The sequence below is a fragment of the Gallus gallus genome, chromosome 4 (assembly GCF_016699485.2).
Source record: "Gallus gallus isolate bGalGal1 chromosome 4, bGalGal1.mat.broiler.GRCg7b, whole genome shotgun sequence".
NCBI lineage: Eukaryota > Metazoa > Chordata > Aves > Galliformes > Phasianidae > Gallus > Gallus gallus.
In genome coordinates this window covers 15654511-15674540 of record NC_052535.1, presented here as the reverse complement: position 1 = coordinate 15674540, position 20030 = coordinate 15654511, and the positions used below count along the sequence as shown (strand labels likewise).

Sequence of the window (20030 nt, the reverse complement as noted above, 5' to 3'; positions counted from 1 at the left end):
AACTTCTACCCCTCATCAATGCTGACTCAACTGCATCCAAGGAAAAGCCTTATGAAAGCCAGCAGAACTGAAAGAGCACTCTGTTCTACCAGAATTAAACTACTTCCTACTGCTTAAGGCAACAGTGGAATTCAGGCTTAAAACTTTCTTCTACCAAAAAAGTTCACCTAAAAAAAGTAACATCAGAAAAACACGACAGCCAACCTAAAAAATTAAGCTCTTATTTCTGATGACAAAGGACATTTCTATCTTGTACTCAGAAGTATTAAGTATATATTATGCTGACAACTGACAACAACGTATTATAAGAATGAGATCACTGCAGATTTAAAAAAAAGTATATATTGTATCAGTATCCTATATGAGCACATTAGAGGTTACCAAAGGAAACAACGAATTCTTATGAATGTGTTTTAACTTACTTGATCATACAGTTTTCCCACCAGCTTCAGATGTTTTTCCCCACCTTCCTGAAAGATCACACCATTTCTCTGTTGAGCCATAAGCAGGCAGAGTGGAAGGGCAAGATCATGGTCCAATAATGCATCCTTCAATCTCTGAGAAGACTTCTTTGTATTCCTAATTTGGCCAAAGTATCCACCCTGCGCAGTACAGAAAAAAAAGTTGCTTAAATTTGGAAATACTATATTAAGAAACGTAAACCATACAAACTTCCGACTGCAGAAATTCTGACAAATTAACATCAGTATAGTTCCTAGTATGTTTATAAAAATCTCAGTGGATCCTATGCTGTTAGTAACTACATTAGAATCAAAAACAAATTCATCTTGCATACTACTGGTCTTCTATCCAGTAAATGAAAAGTGACTTCTCATCATGAGCATCATGACTCTACATCTTTAGATCTAAGTTTGATCTGTGATCTGCTCTAAGTCTTTCCCATTCAATAAAAATACTTCTGATTTTAGTTCAGAGTGTAGCTATTCATCTACCTAAGGAGATACCTAGGCCAGACTCATCTAAGTCTTTGAAGCCAAGGCTGCAACAGCTTTAACCATTAACACAGCTTATGATGTTACTCCACTCAACAGGGAGTGACCACACTCCAATGAGTTCTGAAACAGCAGGACTACACAGAGTACAAGCTCACTGGCTGCTATAATTTGCAACCTGTCATGGAACATCATGTAATGAAGGCTGCTTTCATTAAATATGGGATGCTGTGAAGCACAGCAACTAAGACTCAAGTATACTTTGTCTTGGTTGCCTGTCTGCAAGGCTCATAAATTCAATGGAGTAGGAAGTCCTGTGATAAAAGTAGCAACACCTCTCAGTTATACTGCCAGAGGTCATGAATCAGAGTATTTAGAAGCACCATTAACAAGCAACAACTATTATTAATTAAACATAACATGAACACACCTCAGCTTTTAGTTGTTCTCCACCAGTCATGGCTTCCAACTGTTCCATTGTCATCTCTTCTGTAATTTCTATCCCTGCCATTTTTTGCACTACCTCTTTTAAAATAAGCAAATCAAAGCTGCACAGAAAACAGAAGTGGAGTAAAAACAAGAAAAATTGTTTAAGAAACACAAGCTATGACATTCAATACACAGTAGACAGTAACAGGGTGATACATGTTAAACAAAAGCATTTTAATTTGGGGGAAAATAATGACAGGATGCCATTGCACACAAGGATTACAGGTTGTTTTTCTTTATTTAAAAGCAACATAAGCATTCAAGAGTTGTATTTGAAGTTCTTTAAAACCAGATTTCAGCATTTTTAAAAATACTGAGTGTAATGCTATTAGCTTTAAGTATCAACAAGTTATTAAAAATGTAGAGCTCACTTTTGCTGTTTTACATGCTTCCTACCATATCTATATCATTACATCTACAATAAACATGGAAATCTCAGAAAATTTTTTCTCTTTTAAACTTCTACAACAGTACTGTCTTAGAAATTGACTAGTAAAATTAGTCTTGAGAGTTGATTGGGAACACAGCAGACATTTTTCACTTACAACAAAGAAATATGCAACATATTTCAATAATCATGCCCTCCAGCAACTAAGCTTTACTTCATGCTCTGAGCTCTCTAAGGGTGATGATTTTTCCTCAACAGAAGTACACAAGTTGTATCACAAACATTCAAAAAGGCATTTTTTTCTAGTATCTGAAATTTGGGTCAACGTCTTTTTCTAAGTAGGTCACAAAAAGTTCTGTATTTAAATATTTTATACTATTTATATATTTTTGTTTGTTTTCCAGCTATAAGTACATTTTCTGTTTAGGAACTGTGCAATACCAGCATATACTCCAATCCAAACACTGGAATATTCCAGTCACAGTGGCAAGAATATTATTTCTACCATCCCAAATACTAATTTGAATATAAAACCTGTTTCCTCAAAATACTTAAGTCATAACATGTAATTCATGAGAAAGACAAGAAATACTACTTACCCTTCTCTGTAGCTCAATGTCTTTGTACCACGATCAGAATACAAAACAAATTGGGGACAGGGGAGCACATGAGACTGAACGTCTACATTGCAGGGAAGGGGAAAAAAACCTGGAGTTCTCAACATAAATTCCCTAAAGTAGCATGCTGTGTTACCTCCTGCTGTCTTTCAGCAACCATATAGGGGATCATAATAGAATATAAATCAATACTCACCTATGCAATAAGAAATAATTCATTAAAGTTAATTAAATAAGGAAGCAGTAATACTAACTGATGATGGTGGATGGACAAAAGAACATAAGGAAGATTCAAACCACAAACTTTGTTTAAAAAATTTCTTGTGAATGGTCACTGATACACAAAAAAGCAGTTCAAAGGTCATTAAATAAGACACAGTATTTAAAACAGTAGAAAAAAAGCACTAAGACATCCCTGTAGAAAGACATGAGAAAAAACCTAGAATTTTGAACAATTTAATCCTTTTTTTTTTAATTACAGTTATTGATAGCTTATTTTCTTTTTTTTTTTTTAAATAAGGTAATTCCTATGACAATATTACAGACTGGTAGGGCTTTTTTTTTTTGCATAGTTAGGTAAGAAAATTGTATTAAAATGAATTACAGATAAAAAAAGTCTTTAAAACAATAATATGCCACAGCTAAACAATTACAAAAAAAAAGCCCAGCAAATATACTATTCTTTCATTTAAATTTCTGAAGCTTTCTGGTAAAATGAGTGGAGGATTATTACTGGAGTATCTACTAGTTGAGTCCTCACATACCAGCAGAAGCAGCAGCCAGAAAAAAAAAATGAAAATGGAGTTTATGAAGATCAGTTGTGCAAGTCTTACCTTTTCCCAGCTTTCAATTGGTTGGCTACGTATTGAAGCAGACCAGCAAGTTCAATTGGGTATTTTCTGAAAACAGCACCACAAAAGCTAGCCAGACCTAAAGTAAGGAAAAACAGTTGTGATTGAACCTCAAGGCATTAAGTAAAAAATAAATATTAATCCAATACAAATAAAACGCTGGCAGCATGCATATCTTTGTAATATAAAGAAAAAATATTTTCTAACTTGTTAAACTTGTCTGCTCTCCATTTGAGAAATTAACCAGGAGATCCAAGTGGAAGACTGAGCATTTTATTTTAAATGTTAACGTAATAAAATAAAAATACTAACTCTGCAGCCAGCTCGAGATAGTAGTGTCGTCATGCTTCATTCTCTCCTTCTCGGGGTTTGCCAGAGCTTCAATGATACAATCTTTAGTGGAGTTAGAGAAAACATGTTTTTCCCTATTTGTCAAAACAGAACTATACAGAACTTCTGTTGCCAGTTCCACAATTTTTAATGTATCAGTATGGTAAGCAAGTAAAGCAAGCACAATGCACAGGATCCAATAACAGAGTTCTGTTTTTAAGTAACGAAGAAAATGGTTACTTAATCTACAATTTACAGGTTTGCTCTGCTTTCAAGAGCAGAGTGGAAGCAGTAAAACAACATTAAAAAATAATTTTCATAGTGTGAAAGTAGGAAAGAACAAACAAAGCACACTGTAATTCAGTAAGTGTAAAAAGATATTGCAAACTCACTAAAATTTCCAGCAAATAGCAGCAACAGCAAAATAGTATTTACTGACAGAAGAGATTTAATGCAGCTACAACTACATCAGTACCAGATGTATTATTTACATAAAAGGATACATGCCAAGACGTCATAATTCAGTGAAGTGAGGTATTTCAGTGAATCAACAACTGGGGTTATTAAGTTATCATATTTTTGTATTTGTGATAAAATCTGCAAGTAACAAAAGACATGTTGAGCTGAAAAAAGAACAGTGTATCTCATATTTCATGTAACAAACCTAGACTGTTAAACTACATTCGTCTTTAAAACCTACACAAAACACTTCTTGAAAATAGTTTTAGAAGGACCTAAACCAGTTGCAAAGTACAAGTAACCTGATTGATTTACTTAGTATCTTTGACAAATCAGTGAAACACATCTAAGGTCTAAAAATAATTCTACACTTGTATTTTCTTCAAAATTAGACAATTACAACTTTAAAATAACTAAAAAAAAAAAAATTACCAAAATACTTCATTGTTCTTAAGACCTCTCAAGAATTCTAAACCTTACCAGTAAGTCTCTGTTGCTACTTCCCTACAACAACTACTAGTTCAGAAAAGAATACAAGTGAATTGCATTAAGTTCTGCAGTGCTCCCTCTCCTACACGATTTATACATACATGTACACACATATGCTTAAGTATTAATTTCTTCAAGTAACATCTGAACACTAACAGGTAGATCATTCCTGCATAACCCTATCAGGGCATCTTAGCACCTCACTCCCATCTCACCAGACTCAAACACTCATATTCAGAAACAGATGCAATTTTCAGTTAAGTTTTAAGTTATTCAATAGCTATTGTCACGTTTAGCATCTCAGGTTTTTGTTTCTGTACTACCAGCAAATTACCATACTTTTAATTTTGTGATGCAATTTTTAAAAACGCTCAAGTTTGAACTGCACTCGCTTATACCATAGGTCCCTTTCCATACTTAAGTACCTATAGTTGGGATATAATAGTATTTAATTACATGTAATTACATACATAATCAAATAAAATGGTAGGATTGGCATGGCTGAGCTTCCCAATCTGCCTTCCAGATGGTTTCACATTTTCCTTAGTTAGACGCCTGTAAAAAAGGATGTTTTATTACTGAAGTCAAGTTAAAAGAATAGTAGAATAAGTCAGCTCCAATGAAGAACTTTGTTAGCTGCACAGATTATATCCTCACTAGAGGACACGTTTAAGAAACCTAAGCATTGAAATATTGTTCCTCTAGGAATCTGAAGCCTATAATCCTTATGACATAAAGGGTAAAAAAAAAACAAACAACAACCCATTAACCCCATATTACTATGGACTGTATTTGAGTTCCAACTCTGAGCACTTTGCATTTGGATGTTGTCACAGAACCTATATGACATACCAAAATAGCCTGCAATGTTTTTGGTGACTCATGCTAATTTAATTTAGCCACAGCTCAGTCACTTGCACTTGTTGCACTGCTTAGATGAGGGAAAAAGAGCCCCCCAATACTAATTTTGTTGTGTTGCACTTTCCCAGCATCCCCCAATGAAGATAAAAACTTAACATTAAACCTGAGGTTGATACATGTAATCCTATATGTTAATATAAAAGCAGAATGTTAAAGCAGAATGGTGGCACCTCAGTCTTAGCTTAACTTGTTTCCATTTCATAACACAAAGATGTTTACACACAATTTCTGCTTCAGCAACCACAACAATACAACACCACCACAAACACTAGTAATTCGTCAAAAATTTCTATGGAAGAAGAATCTTCCATAGAACCATGCTGCAAGTATTTCTTCCAGTATGTTCTAGAACGATTAATTTCGTCATTTAAATTGCCTATACCAAAATCAGAAGTATAAACAAAAGTAAAGTTTTTTAAACATTTTTTTTTTTTTTTAAACACAAATTTAAAAACACCTCAAGAAGACACACTACCACCACCCCCCATCATCTAGGCAAAAATGAAGGCTATTTAAACAAGTAAAAATTTGGGAGCAGGAGAAGGCATTCCACTGTTACAACTATAAGCACATAAGAAAGCACCATTATTTTCAAGTTGCGTCACCAGGGCTCCTGCTTAAACAACAAGAGCTGGTAAACAACATCTTTTCTTATTGTCCTTCATACTGTGAAACTTAGTTAACAGTGACTAATTCAGTGATATATTGTATTTAAAATCCAATAGCATGTTTCTTGAACATTTAAGCCCAAGGCATTATAACCTGAAAGTACAACTTAATTGTATCAAAGTATTTGTGAAAAATTTTGCCAATTATCAAACAGTCTTGGTAGAACCCTTGGAAGGAGACCATACTCCATTTCCAGTTCCCATGAGCACCTCCAGTATGAAGATTATCACTGGAAATGAATCTGGACTTTGGTACATAACAAGGATTTATAGAATAATTAAAGAACACTGTTCTCTTTTAAACTGTACTTCAAAATTCCAAATAACAACAGTTCCCAGTCTCAATTCTCTACCTGGAAGTGGAACAGGACTTAAATTAGATAACACCTTTAAACAAGTTGGCCAATAACACAGTGAAATGGCCAGTACAATCACAAAAAACTACACCTCTGATTTACAGGCTTCTCGTATCATTAAAGACTGTCAGCATTGTGGCTCAGCTGCACAAGAGAAACCTACTGTAGCAGAAGGGACACAAACTTTTATCATCTACTCCAGCTATGCTCCAAGCCAGAAGAGAGGATCATAATCCTTTCTAGATTCCACACCTGCACTCCAAAACCTCTTAGGATATTTCCGTCTTGCCCATATAGAAAAGTTTTAATTAACTGCATTAAAAAAAATAAATAAATAAAACATAGCATTTGCTTTTGGCCCAAACTACACAACTAGGAGAACCCAAATCCCTGACAATATCACAGAGATGCCATATTTTAAGATAAATCTCAAGTTGTTCTGCGTCTGCTTGAAGATGAAAACAAACCACTCAATTCAACTTCCTGTCCCTGCTGTGAAAACTATAGAAAATGACAAAACTTCTCACTATGTTAGGACTAAAGAGTATCCATACTCAGAGAAAATCTGTAGCACTCCCATAAGCAAAGCAATTCATCAACAGCAGCAAATCCATGGAGAAGTTTTTAAACAACTTAGTGGGTCATTTTCCAAATGAAGTACTCTTATTTGAGACCAACTACTCTGTATTATTATTGACAGTTTTTAGTCACTGTACATCAAATATTTCACAAGCAAGGATTATCGATGAAATTGAGTCATGAGAAAAGGAATATATTTGTTAAGGGTTTTTTTTTTTCCTTCAGTTGATGAAATGCAATACAATGTAGTACAGCTGATAATTTATGGAATCAGACAACTTACTTCATTATATACTTGGCTCGGTCTATGGTTTGAGCTTTAACTTTCACTAGGAGTGGATGACTATTGTATGTTTCGTTCTTCCACTGTCCATAAAGACGGTACCTTGAAAGATGACCAAAGGAAAATTACTTTTTATACTGATAGTTTAAGATAGACCACTGCCAAAGAACAGAAACAAACTAGTCTTCTCACCGGTACTGGTATGGAAATGTTTTGAACATTCCCCATAATTCTTCAGACATGCACGCATTGCAGTCCATCAAAGAAAGAGAAGGAAGCAGAACTTGATCGGTAATACTCAACACGCAGCTAAACAGTATCTCCTGTGATAAAGACAAAACAAGGTAACTACCAGATATAAAAAAAACATAAATTGCACATCTTTGTAAAATAACAAAATACAAGTCAGCCACACGATTATGACTTCCTAAACAAGAAAAAACAAATCAAAAGAACTTAAGTGTCCCATCAAATCTTTTATTAGCTAACTCATGAACCATATACATCGTCAATATTTGCTTATATGACATAATTGAGCAGTGAAGCTATTTTCAGTGCATTATATTGATATTTTAAAATAATTCATAAAAAGACACACTACAGACTTCCATGAAGTGCAACAGCAGAAAATGGATTTATTTTGCCAACTACCTTCAACATATTAAGGTATTCCTTTATCATTATTCCTACTTACAAAATTATGGATTTAAATCTGAAAGCATTATACATGTTCTCAAGACACAGAGTACTAGTTTTCTTATTCTCAGTATCAACTTTAAAAAAAAAAAACATTTCTGTTTCCCACTGGGTATACTACAATAACCACGGGGGGGGGGGGAAATCAAAAAAACTTATAATTACTCCCAGCTTAATTCCTTAAGAGTCATTTTCTTAGCACTAAATGAACATTTTCACAAGAGCATAACCATTAACATCACATCCTACACCATAGTACACAAACACTTAAAAAAATTATCTTTGTCAGTACATAATTCACACTTCCATGTATGGACAGCTACTCGTGTCTCCAAATGAGATTTCTTTGCAACAAATGACTCAGTCACAAAAACAACAGTCCCAAGAGTCACAACCGCTTTCCAGTTATGAACTCTATTCTCTTCCAAGCAGCAGTTCCCTTCCAGTCAGGGAAAACCAACCAGTTTACACACTATTTGGCAGTTCATTATCAGTGTCGCTTTACCAGGAAGGACAACTTCGTACAAGACATGGACAGACTCAGTCTACCACTGGCTCCCTGAACCACATGGCTATCTTTCTAACCCATAGAAACATTGTCCAATGTCAGAATGAGCGAGATGAACAATATCTACAGAAGGGCAGTGACCTGCAGGCTGTAAGCTCATAGTAACTATGGGTGACATTGGTCAAGTTACTCAAAATCTCCAGTGACACTAATAAAACTGAACTCAATTATTCTAGTTTAATTATTAGTGCTTTTAGTAACATTTCAGAAACTTTGCTTCTCTCCACTATAACTACAGCAGTCAGCAAATCATGACATGAAAGAGAAGTAAAAAAAACTTGCTGAAAACTACACAAACTCGATACAGAAAATTTGCTTGTTCATTTAAACGACAAAACAGATTTTATTAAACAAGTTAGATCTCAACTGAATACCCAGATTTCACTGAGGACAGTCTTGAATTGCTCAATGAAGAAAAGTTACCCTTTGTATTAAGAGTACCTTCCCTACATCTAATTTCTCCTGATCTCTATGCTTTTCCCCAGAAAATTACTTAAGATACTAGATAGAATCTAAGTAGTAAAAAGCACTATGCTGGAAGAACAAAATTAAATTTGAGGAATCCAGGGGAGGGAAGATGGGAAACGCCAACACCACAGTAATGTAAAACTGCGACTTGCTCAAACTTGCCCAAAAGGACAGGTTTATAATGTATATTTTGGTAAAGAATTAAATGGTACAGAGGAAAAAAAGGCTGCACAGTTATTAGTCTCAAACTCTCTTAACTCCTTCCTCTAAAAAAAAAAAAAACCTCTCTCCTCAAAAGATAAGATTAAAATTGACAACATAAATTTACCTCCATGAAAAAAAATAGATTGCCATTTCACTTATCTAAAAAATATAATAAAATCAGAGTGTGGGAGGGATGAGATTACAAGAACATTTAGAACGCTGCCACGAAATATATCATATTTCTAGCAGAGTTGATTCTTATGTTCATTTTTGGATTGGAAGTCTTTAAGAAACTCACTCACCATTTTCTCTTTATCTTCTTGCTTGCTTCCATCAGACTGAAACTATAACAAAGACAATGAAGTTAATTTTAGAATAATTAATCTAATGTTTAACAGTGTCAGAACAAAGCTTTCTCAGCACAAGCATACACCCAGAGGTCACATGCCTAGCAAATGCTTAATTTTCCAGATCTGCTAGCATTGAAATAGTTGCAGGGCTAGTGGGTGGAAGGGCATCTACAAAGCTACACAAATCCTCTCCAACTTTTATTAGCACCATCTGCTGCAGTGTATGCTCTCAGTTCTGCATGCTGCAACGCTTCCATTTATTTGGATATGGCCCCTTCCTCCTGCAACCAATATCTACCTTCATCATCTCTGAATTGTATAGAGGACACAAGTAAGCTTCATGCATAAATACCTTGGATTCATTATGTTTGTGCATCCAGCATTTGCAGTCCCCCAGTAAAGTTTTTTAAAAAAAATACCATGGATTGTTGTATTTTAAAACAGTTCTTTTGTTGTACTTTACAACAGCTCCTGCTGACATTTTACAAAATACCATCAGACTTATAATACTACTTTTACTTCATGAATCTAAGATTAATTCACCACCCATGAATACAGAATTCATTACTGTTCTGATTGTTATCATATAAAAACAAAACCTTGACTCCTCTCTAATCAAATTACACACTTGCACTTGGTCTTCTTTGAAACATTTTATATTGTTAAATTCATCACTAAAATTAATGTTCTCCTGTTAATTTCAGTATTAGATAACATGAAATACCATTAAATCACATATTTAGAATCACCCTAAGAATTCAAAAAAAATCAGATGAGATCCTGCTGGAAAGAGCTTTGTGTTCTTTCTTTCTTTTTTTTTTCCCCCTGTATCTCCAACACTTTTAAAGCAATACAGAGTGGATTAACATTCTCAGCAGTACACGTGTGTGGCTTGTGAAATTGTTTTGCTGATACAAGGCATTCTGGTCTCTGTTAAAACCTGAAAAAGGAAGACTGATCTCCTGCAATCCAAGATCAGCAACTCTAATTTTACAAGAGCAGAAGAAGTAATAAAAAGAAGTTCGGGTTTCATGGGAAATTTGCTGGGCTTTGTTACACTTGTTTTCACCCAAACAAACGCATTATCTAGAAATACATCTTCTGGTCAATTACAGAACAGAAAACACCCAAGCCCCCAACTGGTGAGCAATTCAGTAACTGTACATTGTGCAATGCTGGAGTATAAATTTAAAGTTTCTGGCATACAAATCAAAGTACATTTTATCAAGAACTGACAAGATTTACTGTCATTAAGAAAAACAAAAAACATACTCTGTCACTAGCTACACAAATTCCTTGATGATAGTGGTAACTACGAATGGAGTTCACGAAGAACTTCTACAGAAGAAATACTAACATACTTGAGAGCTCTTTCGTTATTATGAGCATAACCAATGGAGAAATAGCAAGGTATTTTCTTTATAGTTTAACTGAAATTCAAATGCATAAATAAAAAGCATTGATTATATGTGCAGTGATTCTGCATGCTTATACTGAAAAAGAGGTAGTAACTTAAGCATAGAGGAAACCTACAACTACATATACAGACACACACACACAAACATATGCATATGTGCATACAAATATACACTCCATTTTCTTACTGGAGAGAAGGAAAAAATGAACTTCAACTTCTGCCTAAAGAAACAGGACTTCCAAATCAATTATCAAGAGTCACAGATTCATCTCCCCATCTTTCTCTCACAATAATACCCTCTCAAGACTGTAGTCTTAATTCCTTCCTTTTCTTTTTATTCCACTCACCATTAAAAAGCTTATTAAGCTAACATACCAGTAAGCGCAAAATAATCTTCAAGCTATGCTTGAGCATGAAAGCTGCAATGCAATGTTAGTAGTCCATCTTTAAACTACTGTATGGGTTAGCTCACAGACAAATCTCTTCCAGTTATAAGTACGTCTATTGAGTGTTAAACGGTTTAACATGCTGTTGGCAGTAGTGCACTAAAACTTTCCCTATTTTACCTTAACCATTCTGTCACTGATGAATTTCTTCGTAGTTCCAGCCTAAAGCAAATAGCTAAGAGTTGCTCATCCTTGTCATAAATACATTAAGCTAACATTTTTCTATTACTTATTTAAAAAAAGCACATGTTCACATTCATAAATATGAACCAAACTACAACAAAGTAATTTCCATTTTAATGCATGTATCCACAAAGAAACAAGGGCTTTCTCACAAATCTTTGGTATTTAAACTTAATCACAACGTAGTCCTTATAATCTGCTGACAGAAGTAAAACAAATTACTCATTTGAAATTATGATTTCTACATTAACTGCGTTGGCAGTATAAGGTATCTTTCAAATATCAATACCTGTAGTTACCACTACATATTCCTAGTTACAAAACCACTGTTTAAGCTATTCAAGAAATGTTGGTTTATGTTCATTGATCACAAAATTGATCAAGAATTAAAATAAGATTCTCCAATTTTTTTTTTAATCTTATTTTAATATATACATAAAAAGGCTCTAGCACCATCTGATATGAGAGACATGAGCTCTTCTCCCAGGTTCAATAAGCTGTTTTGTTTTGTTACCAACCTCTTTCATAAATGCTTTTCCAAGGCGCACCACTTTTGCGAATAAAATGGGATCATGAGAGAGATGAGGACCAAGGTAGCACAGCATGTTGAACACTTCCTTTCTCAAGTCTTCAAAGCTGTCTGCTTGTTTCGGTGCTCTCTTGTTTGGCAAAGGAGAAATTGGTGACCCTTTAGCCCCTTTTGGTACACCAACCCTGAAAATAAGTTGCGCACCATTTCACATGAAGCAGAAGTGAACATTTTAAGAAAAAAAATTAAGAACAGGACAACACAGCTAGGCTTATTAGTGAATTTATGCTTGCAAGTTCTAAGTACTTTTCCAGTATCTAGGGGAAACTACTATTTCAGTTACTTTCCTCTTTACCTGCGGTACAAAGGTTCAATTGTCACGTGTACAAGCTGGCAAAGGGCAATCGCAATAGGCTTATGTGAAGTAGCATAAAATGGAGGCATCTGATCCATAATACTTTGTGCGTGCTGCCAATCACCAATTTTTAATAAAGCTTCCAATAAACCAAGCTTCTGATTATCTGGAGGCTGCAAGACAATAAACAATTAATGAAAGTGTCCTCATCAAATCTAATACTTTTCTTTAAACAGTAGCAAGTTGTAACCTACAAAAAGAAATCCAGGAAGAAAGCATACATATACACACATACAAAATACAAACACAGAAAAACAAAATTAAGCTAGATGTTTACATAACAAGGACACTTGAACAACATTAAAATTAGTCCATGCAAAAACAACTTCATGAAAGAAAAAAGTTACAAATGAAATTAAATGTGTCTGGTCTTGTACTTTTCAAAAACTTCAGTTTAATGTAGCTCGTTTTCTTACACGCCATTTTAAGAACAAAGAAGCATCTAAGAATTCTTGGCATGACATGTTCTGGATTTAAAAAACATTAATTTCTCTCAACTTTTTTCCCATTGAATTTCTCCTACAAAAATCAGATTTAAAAATCTAAGTTATCACTCTCTGAATTTGCTTGTATCCCAAGTTTCACACTGGCACTTAGTCTAGTAAAGTCCAGCTGTAAGGCTACAGAAGACTTCCCACACATCCCACTTTGTAATAATGAGGGAATAGGAGTATACAGTCTAAACTGCCTTGAAGTAGCCTTGCAAGGGCACATTATTGATATTTTATCTCGCTAGTCTATTATTAAATGACTAAGTGAAGTGAAAGAATGTAGCTCAGTATGGTAAGTTTGCCATCACTCTAAACCTAAGCTAACGTTATGCAGAGGGACAGAAGATTCCAATGTTTAAGTCAAATCACTTAAGCATACTAAGGCCCCCCCCAAAAATAGTTCTCTTTAAAATTGTGTAAATAGACATGAAAAACTGACAACAAAGAAAACTGCAAGCTAAATGCTTCTGCAGTTCTATGGTTTGCATAGACTTCTTGTTCATTCTAAAACTACATTATAACACTAGCAATTCTCTTTTGTGACGGGCATGGAATTAGCAAACAGCCTAGTATGCAATAAGAGGAAATTTTCAGAGTGAAAACATGCATAAGCTCCTCTCAATATCCATGGTGAAATCACAGTAATTAAATTTCAGGTTTTCTTTATTCAAAATATTTATGTGCACATCAGAACAAGATCAACCTCTGAAATATCAGCTCCTCTGATGCCAACAATTGTCTTTTTCAGTCACCCTATAATACACTAACAGAAGGGTAAGTTGATTCTTTACTGAAATTTTTGGAAACTTCTCTTCAGCATTGTAAGTAGAAAGCTTGAAATCTACTTGCAGCATGAAGGATTTCTTGAAAATCACATTGCTTAAAAACAACTACAAGTTGTATCCATTCAATCATTATAAACATACTTGTTAGATACCAATGATCAGACTGCACTGTTGCGTGCTATTTCCAAAGCAGTCACTGCTCACATGTACATACTGCTGACTATGTCCTCAACTAAGCATGCTCTTCTGAAATATGCCCTCCAACAGCAAAAGCACAGGATACAGAAGAGAGTCAGTTTGGACTTGCTGTGAAGTCTAGTCATACTGCTGAGTTAGGAACTCAATTTCTTTTTTTTTTTTTTTTTTTAAACTCCCTATTCATCTGCTTTCAGTATTATTTTGTTGGGCATTAAATGCATCTCAAGAGGCAAGATAAGATAATGCATTTGCCAACACTAAACCATTCTTATTAAGAGTCAATTATGATACAGTAATGCATTTTACTCACAAAAAATAGCACTTGACAGCTTTAAATGAGAATAAGTTAGGACTTGTCACGTGTATTTTTCCCCCCTTACCCACATATATATTTCATGGTACCTTATCAAAAGTTCTCAAACTGCACGATAAAAAGCACTCAAATTGAAAATGCTGACAGCTTTCACATGTAGTTCCTCTATAAACTGCTATGAATCGCAAAGCTCATAGCATGGGAAAATATAGAAATAAGCCTCTCAAGAAACAGTATGCACAGCACAGCAGCATGCAAGGAATCACGGAAGTTGTTTAAGCACAGCTCTTCATTTTCCCTGCCACACAAGCTCAGATTGTGCTACTTGTCAATATAACCCTTCAGAAAAGTACTGCAGTTTCTGGTAGAACTTAACATTACCTAGTTCTTAAATTTAAATCTTAGCCATAAAAAACACTCTTCATCTGATATTACTTTAAATACATATGATCCTTATGCCCAAGAGTTTATCCTTCTATCACAACATTGTGACGTGCTTCAGAGGATACCAGGCAGCTCATCTAACTATACAAGAGATAGACCAAAATGATGTGGTATAATAAAAGGCTGTGGGGCACAGAGGTAAAAAACTTAAAGCCAGTGAAAGGAATCAGTTTAAGTAACAGATTACAACTGCAGTTTGGAGCCAGAGAGCAGTGACTACATTAGCTGCTTAAGAGATGAGAATGAAATTAGGTTTTTCAAGTTAGTCTAGAAAAAGAGAAAGGAAGGTCAGAGATGTTCTACCCTATCTTGATTCTGTACAAATAGGAATAAGTAGACAAAACAGCTAGATATTATGAATGAGAAGGATAAAGAAAACGAAGAACAGGAGATGTCAGTACTCATGGATTTCTCTCTCCCTTCTAGTACAACTATATAATGCAGATAGTAAGCAACCTTTTTTTGTGTATTTTATTTAAATAAGACATTTGAGTAGCACTGAAAACACTTCAACGAAGAGGGGGAAAAAAACACCTTAAATACAAAGTACACAATTACACCAAGATACAAATCTTACTGAAAGCAAAAGAGGACAATTCTGACTTAAAATATACAACTAAAACTTTTTTGTACAATGCAGAAGAATTATATTAGCATTCTGAAGTCTGGTAGTTCTTTACTTGTGTTGACTGAGAGAAAAAGATTGCAATCCATATCTGCATTTGTAAGGCATCAAATAGGATTATACAATCACAAGACCAAGAAAACACAGCTGTTAAAAGACTGAAGTATATGAATGCTAGGACATACTTAGTGGAGTTGATACAACAAGAAAGGAAGAATTCAATTAGTTAGCCAAGGAACCAAGAGACTAAATCCCAAAGAATGCGTTTGCACATTTATCTTAATGGAAGTGGGATCAGTACATAGACAAAATCTTCCAAGAAATACAGATGCTTGGATATCTCTATATTTTTTTCAAACTAATATAAAAATATTTTCACAGTCAATGACTGCACTCAGTTTATAGCTGTTTTCTTGAAAACTAAACTCACACACACACATACAAACCTTCTCAGTTTTCTCCTCCTCTTTTTCTTTTTCCTTCTCCTTTTCCTCAGTCTTCTCAGAGGATAAGACTACCATGGTAAGTTTTCTCACAATTTGCTTAGCTTCCACTATCTCTCGCTTGTGTTCTTCAATGATGGCATTATCCCCTGGAAGAAGCTAAGAGAAAAGAAAGACATTGTTTATTTTCAGAAATAAGTGGCTTATTCCCTCCTGATATTCATCAGCTGAGCACCAGGCAGAACTTGTGTTCTTCCTGGACACTAACCACAAACAAACCTCTTGGAAGATTACTCTCCTTGTTACCACAGTCCCAACAGAAAGTATGCTATTAACAAACTTCTGAAATCAAGGACAGATTAAGAATATACTGTTCACCATTCTACCCCTTACCATCACTACTTCAATATTCAGTTGTAGATATTTTGTGACAACTGAGCACTGATTGATGATCACATTAAACAAATTAAATGCCTTAAAAGAAGAGAATACTCAAAAGCATCATACATTTTCCTTTAATCATGTAAAGAAAATCGTATTTCACCACTACGAAAGAAAGGTAACCCACATATATACAGTTAAAACGAAGGGCCATTGAAGGGAAAACATTTAATGCTTGACAGCATTTCCTATTTACCAGCAATTTGGGTTAAGCAAGTGTAACATCTGCCCCTTATAAAGGTGTTGTGTTAAGAAATCTGATACAGTAAAGCCTGAGCATAATCTTGTACTTGATCGAGTGAGGAAGATAATCCTACACATAAGAATTAAAAGTTCAAGTTGTGAGAGAGAAGAAAAGGTCTGTTCTTGAGAGGGATAAACTTCAAATTCATTCAGATTTCATTCCTAAAATCGTGCTCAAAATTTTAATTGCAAATAAACAATTGTAACTTACTGGAAAGTTCGGACCTCTGACAAAGGAATCTTCTGCTGTTTTTAAACATGGGATTTTTTTACATTTATTTTTAAATTGTTCTCTCTAATAAACTCATAGTAGAAGAAAGATAATCATCAATATCAAAGAAAAGGTATGAGAACTCTTCCATGTCTTACATGTTTGTGGGAAGAAAGAATCCCAACAGGAAAATTAAGACATTTAAAACACAATCTACTAAAGTTCACCAAGAAATACCTTGTGAGGAAAGTCAAGGAGTAAAATACATTTTTTGGATTCAATATCTATTACATACATGATGTCTGCTTGCGAGCAAGAAGTCTCACAGGACTGAGAGGTGGGGAGAACAAGGACATTCTTAACAAGCATAAGCCAAGCAACTGCTGTACAGAAGGTGCACAACATAAATGTTGTATTCTAGGTAGCATATGTGTTAGATAATTTCATGAAACTCCCCTAAGAAGTGAAATTAAGCCTCACTGAAAAAGAGGGAGAAAATGGCATGTCAAACATTCAGTCAAAGGTAAGACATGCCGCCTGGCATAGAACTCTGAAATGGAAGTAGATTGAAACGAGACTGACGAGACTGACAATCAACATTACAAAAGGCAAGCAGTACAAATAAATGTAGGAGGCATTCCTGTTCAGCTCTGAGCCAAGACTGCACAAGTTCTTAACTCTTAACCTAAGCATTCACCTTGTAACTTTATTAACATTTCTCAATAAACTAAAACTATCATCATGCATTCCTCCCTCCACATTGATTATCTGGGATACCCACTCCCACTCCTGCTCCACCTGATGTAGTTTTAGCCAAGAAAAAAAAAAATCATGAACCAAGAAACAAACAGATTGCAACTGATGCCATTAACTACCACTCAAATTAACAGCACAACTACATTCCAAGATTCCCATAACTTTAATTAGAGCTCACTTCCTTGATTTCAGCTGCAGATTTAAGAGCGTCGAAATACATGGATATTGTGAAATTAAAGTCTGATGAATAATGTAAAACCACTCTGATAACTGTAACATTCTGTTTACAATCTGTCAAATTAGTATGCTGGTTGGATGATGCAGTGCCAGCCTTGAGAATATATCTCCCAGATTATATCAGAGCATGCAACTTCATTCTGCTCTTGCAGGCTAACAATTCAGAATTCTTGTATGTAAAATTACATACCTATTCAGGAATATCTACTTTTTTTTTTAAAAGCTAGTACTGAAATAGAATGATCAACTGCTTACCTTTTATCACTTTTCAAAAACCAAACTTAGAAAAGTACAATACTTTCTAGCCCTTAGGAGAAATTACTCAGGACATTTAAAGCCTACTTCCTATCACTTAACTCATCTCCTACACAGGCAGAAGGTAAATAAATCTAGAGGATTATACACAGGTAACTCAAAAGAAAGCAGTTTTCATACTTCAATGTTTGAGTGATGCTTCATTAGAAAGCGCTGAGAAATTTAAAAGACAAGTGTACATACACAGGCATCAGAATGCATGTCGTGATGCTTAAACTTTAAGAACAGAACAAAATATCTGGCTTTTTTCAAAAAAATTTCTTTTCGTGTCTGATCAAGTAGCACTGTCACTTCATCACTTACATGAACATAAAGATCTTCCAAATCTATGAGATTATGTTGTAATAGGACAGCAGCAACTCTGTATAGGGAGGAAGGTGTCTCACCACTTGGATCCTAAAGGCAAGAATGCAAATTAAAAATAAAGTCATGAAAGAAGTGAAATTACTTGAAGGTCAGAGGTACATTAACACAGTTCTCCTTGCTATCATGTTATTTAAGTGATTCAACTCCAAAGGCATATTGCCACATTACCAGAATTAAAGGCAATACATAATCAGAAATTTTCAGAAATGACAAGATTCAACTACATTCACACCTTATGGTGCTTGTATGCAATTCCTCACATCAAAAAAAAAAAACTTGAATATTCTCTGAAAAAGTGGTCAGGTATTGGAACAGGCTGCCCCGGTAAAGGATAGTCACTGTCCCTAGAGGTATTCAAGAAAAGCGTGGATGTGGCACTTAGGGACATGATTTAGTGAGCAGGTGGTGGTGGACTGACAGTTAGACTAGATGATCACAGAGGTATTTTTCAACCTCATTGATTCTATGACTTTCTCAAATATCCAGAATTCCCTTGCAAACATGCTCTTCACTCCAAATGATGTCTTCTATTTTTATTAGAGTTTCTGTTTCATAAACAACAATGCTTCTATAACTATATAAGTTAAAATGAAAGGTGTCACAATCCAGACTGTTGATTTTCCAAGACAGACAGATGAAAACATTCTGCTCTAAAATACATCAGAGAATTCCACTCGAGCCATGAAATTGTTGCTTTTAAATCTGGAATTTTACAACAGATTAATTACTATGTTTAAAAAAAAAGCTGTTATCACTGACTGAAGTTCATCACTCAGTAGAACCAATCACCAGAAACAGTAATTAAGAATGCAAATACATTACCTGATAAAATTTGAATTTGAACCCAAGGATATGGCATAGCGTTTGAGGTTCACACATGTACATGTAAGACTCTATCAGTGGTACAAAGAAATCATCGTACTCAGGCCTGCACTCATAAACTTCTAGGATAATATCCAAAACTCGGTTAGGATCAAGGTTAAAACATCCTAGGAGAAAAGAACAGAAAAGTTTACTATTGCTACTTTTCATTTATATTGTTATTAACCCCCACATTTGTTTTTCCAAGTTAAAATCAAGCCTAAATTTGAACAGAAAAGACTTACCTACAGCAGAACAATCTAGATTACCTTTAACTACACTGACTATGTTAACTTGCATCTAAGATTGAATTAGGCAAAGACAGTCAACAAGCCTTTCAATTCAAATTACACAAAAACTATGAAATACCACCTTTTAAGGGCAACATTTTGATAAATACAAAGCAAATATCACTAATCCCACTGTGCTACCAGAAGGCACAGCCTTCTTCCTTTCTTCTTTTCCCCTGCGTTAGGGCACACTCATGCAGCTGCACAGATGAGCCAAGTGAACACAGTATATTATTTTACATTCCAAAAAAAGTGGCAGCTAGATCCTGACCCATCTAGTTGTGTTGTCACATGCTAGCAGTAATAGTGAACTGCTATGGGTGAATGGTTCATTTATTTGAAGGGAGAAGGA

The 20030-nt window shown here is 34.8% G+C and overlaps 1 protein-coding gene across 2 annotated transcripts in view; it reads right to left on the bottom strand.

Moving 5' to 3' along the window:
- Positions 1–20030, bottom strand: part of THOC2 (THO complex 2) — a 52850-nt gene that overhangs the window by 18484 nt on the left and 14336 nt on the right. For both annotated transcript variants that reach the window (XM_040700165.2, XM_420332.8), the window contains 14 exons: positions 19350–19516; positions 18465–18557; positions 15962–16117; positions 12600–12772; positions 12234–12429; positions 9622–9663; positions 7576–7706; positions 7384–7485; positions 5047–5131; positions 4132–4225; positions 3611–3691; positions 3281–3377; positions 1384–1501; positions 423–602 (listed from right to left, as the gene is read on the bottom strand). In XM_040700165.2, the coding sequence (XP_040556099.1) occupies positions 423–602; positions 1384–1501; positions 3281–3377; positions 3611–3691; positions 4132–4225; positions 5047–5131; positions 7384–7485; positions 7576–7706; positions 9622–9663; positions 12234–12429; positions 12600–12772; positions 15962–16117; positions 18465–18557; positions 19350–19516 (1715 nt within the window). The remainder of the gene's footprint in view (positions 1–422; positions 603–1383; positions 1502–3280; positions 3378–3610; positions 3692–4131; positions 4226–5046; positions 5132–7383; positions 7486–7575; positions 7707–9621; positions 9664–12233; positions 12430–12599; positions 12773–15961; positions 16118–18464; positions 18558–19349; positions 19517–20030) is intronic.